The following is a 7,143-nucleotide window of genomic DNA, read 5'->3' on the forward strand; positions in this document are numbered from 1 at the left end:
AGGTAGAGCTGAGGCCACGTTGGGCACCGTGGGTCATGGTGGGCACCATGGGGCTGGGGGGTTGTGGTGGGCGCCGTGGGGCTGGAGCAGCAAGGGGAGTACCGTGGGGCAGAGCTGGGACCGTGGGGAGTAGCGGTGGGTCAGGAGATCACGATGGGAGCTGTGGGGCAGAGCTGGGGCCGCTCTGGGAACCACGGGGTTGGGAGACCGTGGTGGGCACCGTGGGGTCGTGGTGGGCGCCGTGGGGTTGTGGTGGGCACCATGGGGTTGGGACACCGTGACAAGCACCATGGGGCAGGGCTGAGACCATAGGGGCCACCAAGGGGGTGGGAGATGGTGCTGGGCACTGTGGGGCAGAGCTGGGGCCGTGGTGGCCACCCCGGGGCTGTGGCACTGACGCCGCTCTGCCCCACGGCACCAGGCCACGGAGGAGCCCCCCGCCACCGCCGAGAGCCTTCGTCCCTTCAACCTCGTCATCCCCTTCACCGTGCAGAAGGGCGAGATCACAGGTATGGGGCAGGGAGGGCACGCCGTGGGGCACGCTGTGGGGCGCTGGTGTCCCCCACGGCACCCCGGTGACGCGGTGTCCCCAGGTGAGGTGCGGATGCCCTCGGGGAAGACGGCGCGTCCCAACATCACGGACAACAAGGACGGGACGGTGACGGTGCGCTACGCCCCCACCGAGAAGGGGCTGCACGAGATGGACATCCGCTACGATGGCAACCACATCCCCGGTGAGCACTGGGAGCACTGGGAGGGGGCTGAACCCCGACCCCCGACGCCGTGGCCCCGTGGCCCTGACTGTCCCCGTGTCCCCAGGGAGCCCCCTCCAGTTCTACGTGGATGCCATCAACCCGCGGCACGTCAGCGCCTACGGGCCGGGGCTGAGCCATGGCATGGTCAACAAGCCCTGCACCTTCACCATTGTCACCAAGGACGCTGGGGAGGGTGAGTGAGGGTCCCAGGGGGGTGGGAGGGCTTGGGAGGCTGTGATGGGCAGCATGGGGTTGGGAGATCATGGGGGTCGCCAGGGGGTTGGGAGACTGGGGGGGGCAACTGGAGGTTTGGGAGAGCATGATGGGCACCATAGGGTTGGAAGACCATGCTGGCCATCGTTGGGTTGGAAGATCACGTTGGCCATCGTTGGGTTGGAAGACCACGATGGGCACCATAGGGTTGGAAGAACATGATGGGCACCACTGAGCTGAAAGATCATGTTGGCCACCATTGGGTTAGAAGGTCACGTTGGCCATCATTGGGCTGGAAGACCTCAATGGGCATCGCTGTGTTGGAAGACGGTGGTGGCCACCATTGGGTTGGAAGACCACGATGGGCACCAGGGGTCAGAGAACTGGAGCCATGGTGGCCACCATTGGGTTGGAAGACCACGATGGACATGATGGGGTTGGGAGCTCCTGGTGGCCACCATGATGAACACGGCTTGGCTGGGAGATGGTGGTGGGTGCCACGGTGCTGACCCCTGTCCCGTGCCCCAGGTGGGCTCTCGCTGGCGGTGGAGGGCCCCTCCAAGGCAGAGATCACCTGCAAGGATAACAAGGACGGGACCTGCACCGTGTCCTACCTGCCCACGGCGCCCGGGGACTACAACATCATCGTCCGCTTCGACGACAAGCACATCCCGGGCAGCCCCTTCACCGCCAAGATCACCGGTGAGAGGGGGCTCAAGGAGGCCCTTGGGGGTCCCCTCTGGCCTTGGGGACCGCTGCGTGGCCATGATCACGGGGACGCCTGCGTGGCCTGTGGGAGCCATCGCGTGGCCGTGGGGTCCATTGTCCAGCCCTGGCCACCGGGACCCCATCGTATGGCCACAGGTACCCCACCCACGTGGTCATGGGGACCCTTGAATGGCTGTGGGGATCCCACCATGTGGCTATGGGGACCCCTGCATGGCCACCAGGACCCCACCACATGGCCTTGAGGACCCTGTGTGGTCACAGGAACCCCATCAGGTGGCACTGGGTGCACCTGCATGGCCACCAGGACCCCACCACGCGTCCCCACATGGCCCTGGGGACCCTGCCCCATGGCCTTGAGCACCCCACTCACATGGCCATGGCCACGGGACCCCCGCGCTGCCCCCCCCCTCCCCTTTTGTCCCCCACTGACGGCGCCTCCGCAGGGGACGACTCGATGCGGACGTCCCAGCTGAACGTGGGCACCTCGACGGACGTCTCGCTGAAGATCACGGAGACGGACCTGAGCCTGCTGACCGCCAGCATCCGGGCGCCCTCGGGCAACGAGGAGCCCTGCCTGCTCAAGAGGCTGCCCAACCGCCACATCGGTGCGCGGGGACGTGGGGACGCGGGGACGCGGGGACACCCAGCGGTGGCGGTGGCTGACGGTGGCGTCTCCCCCAGGCATCTCCTTCACGCCCAAGGAGGTGGGCGAGCACGTGGTGAGCGTGAAGAAGAGCGGGCAGCACGTCACCAACAGCCCCTTCAAGATCCTGGTGGGGCAGTCGGAGATCGGGGACGCCAGCCGGGTGAAGGTGTGGGGCAAGGGGCTGGTGGAGGGACACACCTTCGAGGTGGCCGAGTTCATCGTGGACACGCGTAGCGCTGGTGAGACCACGGGCGGGGATGGGGACAGGGCAGGGTCATCGGTGGGATGGTGGTGGCCGAGGGCACGTCGTGGCTGTGGCTAACACGGGATGGGTGGTGGCCGTGGTGGTGGCGTGGCTGAGGCCAGCGTTGGGTGGTGGCCTTGGTGGTGTGGCTGTAGCCAAGGGGCTGATGGGATGGGGCTGTGGTGGTGGCATGATCATGGCCGGGATGGGATGGGTGGTGGCCATGGCATGGCCAAGGGATGGAGGCCATGGTGATGGCATGGTCATGACTGCAATGGGTTGGGTGTTGGCCATGGCATGGCCAAAGGATGGAGGCCATGGTGGTGGCATGGTCGTGGTCAGGATGGGATGGGTAGTGGCCGTGGCATGGCCAAGGACAACCAACGTGGGATGGAGACCGTGGTGATGACATGGCCACAACCAGAATGGGTTGGATGATGGCCATGGCATGGCCAAGGCCAACTTGGGGTGGTGGCCATAGCTGTGACTGTGTTGGGATGGGCTGGTGGCCGTGGTGGTGGCACGGTCCTGGCCAGGACGGGCTGGTGGCCTCGGCACGTCCCCGTCCATGCTGGGGGACGGCCCCAAACACGTCCCCACCCTGCCCAGGCTACGGCGGGCTGGGCCTGTCCATCGAGGGCCCCAGCAAGGTGGACATCAACTGCGAGGACGTGGAGGACGGCACCTGCAAGGTCACCTACTGCCCCACCGAGCCCGGCAACTACATCATCAACATCAAGTTCGCCGACAAGCACGTCCCAGGTGGGCCCGGGGACGGGGCAGGGGCCGGCGTGGTCCCACGTTGGGGGGGGAGGGGGGGTGGCCGGGGCGGGCGCGCTGAGCTGGTGGCCGTCCCCCCCCCCAGGGAGCCCCTTCACGGTGAAGGTGACGGGCGAGGGGCGCATGAAGGAGAGCATCACGCGCCGGCGCCAGGCCCCCTCCATCGCCACCATCGGCAGCACCTGTGACCTCAACCTCAAGATCCCAGGTAGGGCACGCGTCTTCCTCCTCCTCCTCCTCCTCCTCCTGCTCCTGCGCCTCTGCGGCGGGGACGGGGACAGGGACAGGACAAGGACAGGGCAGGGACAGGGCAAGGAGAGGGACAGGACAGGGGCAGGACAGGGATAAGGATGCGTCTCGGCCGCTCCAGCTCTGATTTCCGCCGCCTTCTTCCTTCTCTCCTCGTCCGTCCGTGCATCCGTCCCCGTGTCCGTCCGCGTGTGCCTGTGCCCCTCCGTGCGTGCGTCCCTCCGGGTTTGTCTGTCTGTCCGTGCCCCCACCCACGTGTCCATCTGTCCATGCCCGTGACCGTCCGTGTACCGGCCCGTCTGTGCGTCCATCCGTGCCCATCCATCCCTGCACACCCTCCTCCATCCGTGGAACCATCCATCCACGCATCTGGCCATGTCTCCGTCCTTCTGTGCACCTCTCCATCCATCCATCCATCCATTCATCCATCACTCATCCACCCGTCACCCATTCATGTGTCCATCCATCCATCCGTCTGTCCATCCACATGTCTGTCCATCCATCATCCATCCATGTGTCTGTCCATCCATGCATTCATCATCCATCCCTCCATCCGTGTTTCCCTCCATCCCTCCATCCTTCTGTCCATATTTCCATCCATCCATCATCCATCCATCCACATGTCCATCTATCGTCCATCCATCCATCATCCATCCATCCATCATCCATCCATCCATCATCCATCCATCATCCATCCTTGTTTCCACCCTTCCATCCTTCCGTCCGTCCATCCATGCATCCATCATCCATCCATCCATCCACCGTCCATTAATGTGTCCATCCACCCACCCACCCACCCACCCATCCATGTGTCCGTGTCCATCCACCCATCCTCCATTCATCAATCCATACATTCATCCATCCACCCGCCCACCCATGTTCATCCACCCATCCACGTGCCCATGCATGTGCCCACCCACCCACCCATCCATGTATCCATCATCCATCCACCCACCCATCCACCCACCCACCCACCCACCCACGTGTCCACCCTCCCACCCACCCATCCATGTATCCATCATCCATCCATCCACCCGCCCACCCATGTTCATCCACCCACCCACCCACCCACCCATCCATCCACGCACGTGTCCATGTGTCCTCGTGTCTTCCCATGTGCCACTGTCCCTGTCCCCGTGTCGGCGTCCCCGTGCCGGTGTCCCCGTGTCGATGTCCCCATGTCGGTGTCCCCGTGCCGGTGTCCCTGTGCCGGTGTCCCTGTGCTGGTGTCCCTGTGTCGGTGTCCCCATGCCGATATCCCCGTGTCGGTGTCCCCGTGTCGATGTCCCCGTGCCGGTGTCCCCGTGCCGGTGTCCCCGTGCTGGTGTCCCCGTGCCGGTGTCCCCGTGCCCGCCCGGCGCGCGGCGCCGCAGGGAACTGGTTCCAGATGGTGTCGGCGCAGGAGCGCCTGACGCGCACCTTCACGCGGAGCAGCCACACCTACACGCGCACCGAGCGCACCGAGATCAGCAAGACGCGCGGCGGCGAGACCAAGCGGGAGGTGCGGGTGGAGGAGTCCACGCAGGTCGGCGGCGACCCCTTCCCCAACGTCTTCGGGGACTTCCTGGGCCGCGAGGGCCTGGGCGCCTTTGGCAGCATCGCCCGCGGCCAGGAGGGTGCGTGCGGGGCGTGCGTGTGCCGGGGCGTTGCGTGTGCCTGCCCCAGGGCTTGGTGCACGGGATGGGGGCTGCTTGTGCGAGGGATGGGGGCACGGGGACCTGGGGGCGCGTGCGAGGGCTGGGTGCGCTTGTAGGGGTGGAAATGTGCTTGTGTGAGGGCTGGGTGCGCTTGTAGGGGTGGAAAGGTGCTTGTGCAAGGGCTGGACGTGCTTGTAGGGGTGCAAAAGTGCTTGTGCAAGGGCTGGGGGCGCTGGCATGGGGAAAGGTGTGCAAGGATTTGGTGAACTTGCACGTGGGAGCCCGCTTGCACGGGGGCTGGCCGTGCATTCACACCCGGCAGGGGGGCTGGGTGTACGTGGGAGCTGGCACGAGCCACGGGCGCGCGTTTGCACGCGGGTTTGTGCATGCACACAGCACCCCGTGGGCAGTGTTTGCACAGCACCCGGTGCCCGTGTGGGGCTGGCTGCGCGCTCGCACGGGGGGATTGGGCTTGCACGGGGGGCTGGGGGCGCTTGTGCGGCGCTGCGGGCGGTGCTTGCACGGTGCTTGCACGCTCGCACAGGGGCTGCGTGCCCACGTGGAAATGAGCTGGCACGAGGGGCTGCGCCTGCGCGTGGGAGGGGGCTGGCACGGGGCTGTGGGCCATGCACACGAGCACGAGCTCGCACAGCAGCTCGCTTGCACAAGGGCTGAGCGTGGCTTTGCAGACGGGAGCGTGCTGGCACGGGAGCCGTGTGCTCACCGTGCCCGCCACGGACGCGCTTGGCACGGGGCTGTGCCCCCCAGGGGACCACGCACCTTCCCACGGCAGCTGCGCGTGCCCCTGGCACGAGGGCTGGCTCACGCGGGCCCGGCACGCGCCGTCCCCTGGCACAGGGCATTTGCACGAGGCGGCCCTTGCCCCAGCGCGGCAGCCGGGCCCCGGTGCTCACGAGAGGCGCGCGTGGCCTTGCACGGAGCCCTTGGCGCGGGGGCGGGCGTGCAAGCCCCCAGCACGAGGGCGTGAGCTCACGGCGCGCACGCTTTGGAGGCGCGTGCCGGGCGGGTGCCTCGCACCAGGGCGCGCACACGCCGGGGACGTCTGCTCACGGGCGCGCGCGTGCCCCTCGCACGAGGCCGCGCGCTCAGCAGGCGAGGGGGCACCGGGGGGGGGGGTGCAAACCCTTTGCACCAGCGTGGTGGAGGCTCCCCGGGGCACCTGCAGACCCCTCGCTGCTGGCTGCAACCTCCCTGGGGTGCGCGCGAGCCCCTTGCAAGGGGGTGCACGCTTCTCGGGGTGCACGCAGGCTCTTAGCAGAGGGGTGCAGGGTCTTGGGGCGCACACGGCCCCCTTGCGAAGGGGTGCAGGGTATTGGGGTGCACAGAAAGCCCTTCCCAGGGGGTGAATGCTCTGTGGGGTGCATGTGAACACCTCGGGCATGGGTGCAGGCTCCCTGGGGTGCACGCAAGCCCCTAGCAGATGGGTGCAGGCTTTTTGGGGTGCATGCAGCCCCGTGTAAAGGGGTGCAGGGTATTGGGGTGCACACAAACCTCTTAAATGGGTGCAGGCTCTTTGGGGCACATGCGAACTCTTAGCAAATGGGGGCAGGCTCCTTGGGGTGCACGCAGATCCCTTGTGAAGGGGTGCCGGCTCTTTGGGGTGCATGCAGACTCTTAGCAAAGAGGTGGGTGCAGGCACCTTGGGGTGCACGCAGCCCCCTTGCAAAGGGGTGCAGGCCATTGGGGTGCACGCAGCCCCCTTGGGAATGGGTGCAGGCTTTTTGGGGTGCACGCAGCTCCCTAGCAGATGGGTGCAGGCTCTTTGGGGTGCATTAACCCCCTTGCAAAGGGGTGCAGGCTATTGGGGTGCACGCAAACCCCCTGTGAACGGGTGCATGCTTTTTGGGGTGCACGCAGCCCCCTTGCAAA

At 66.5% G+C, this 7,143-nt stretch overlaps 1 protein-coding gene across 1 annotated transcript in view; it reads left to right on the forward strand.

Moving 5' to 3' along the window:
• LOC118159217 (filamin-C-like) overlaps positions 1-5,369 on the forward strand; it is a gene marked incomplete at its 5' end in the record, with an annotated part of 6,935 nt that extends 1,566 nt beyond the window's left edge. Inside the window, 9 exons of the mRNA XM_035313828.1 lie at positions 422-509; positions 594-734; positions 820-948; positions 1,497-1,670; positions 2,141-2,302; positions 2,379-2,582; positions 3,197-3,349; positions 3,453-3,575; positions 4,990-5,369. Coding sequence (XP_035169719.1) covers positions 422-509; positions 594-734; positions 820-948; positions 1,497-1,670; positions 2,141-2,302; positions 2,379-2,582; positions 3,197-3,349; positions 3,453-3,575; positions 4,990-5,369 — 1,554 coding nt within the window. The remainder of the gene's footprint in view (positions 1-421; positions 510-593; positions 735-819; positions 949-1,496; positions 1,671-2,140; positions 2,303-2,378; positions 2,583-3,196; positions 3,350-3,452; positions 3,576-4,989) is intronic.
• Positions 5,370-7,143: the final 1,774 nt, after the last annotated feature.

Source organism: Oxyura jamaicensis, unplaced genomic scaffold, assembly GCF_011077185.1.
Source record: "Oxyura jamaicensis isolate SHBP4307 breed ruddy duck unplaced genomic scaffold, BPBGC_Ojam_1.0 oxyUn_random_OJ68793, whole genome shotgun sequence".
NCBI lineage: Eukaryota > Metazoa > Chordata > Aves > Anseriformes > Anatidae > Oxyura > Oxyura jamaicensis.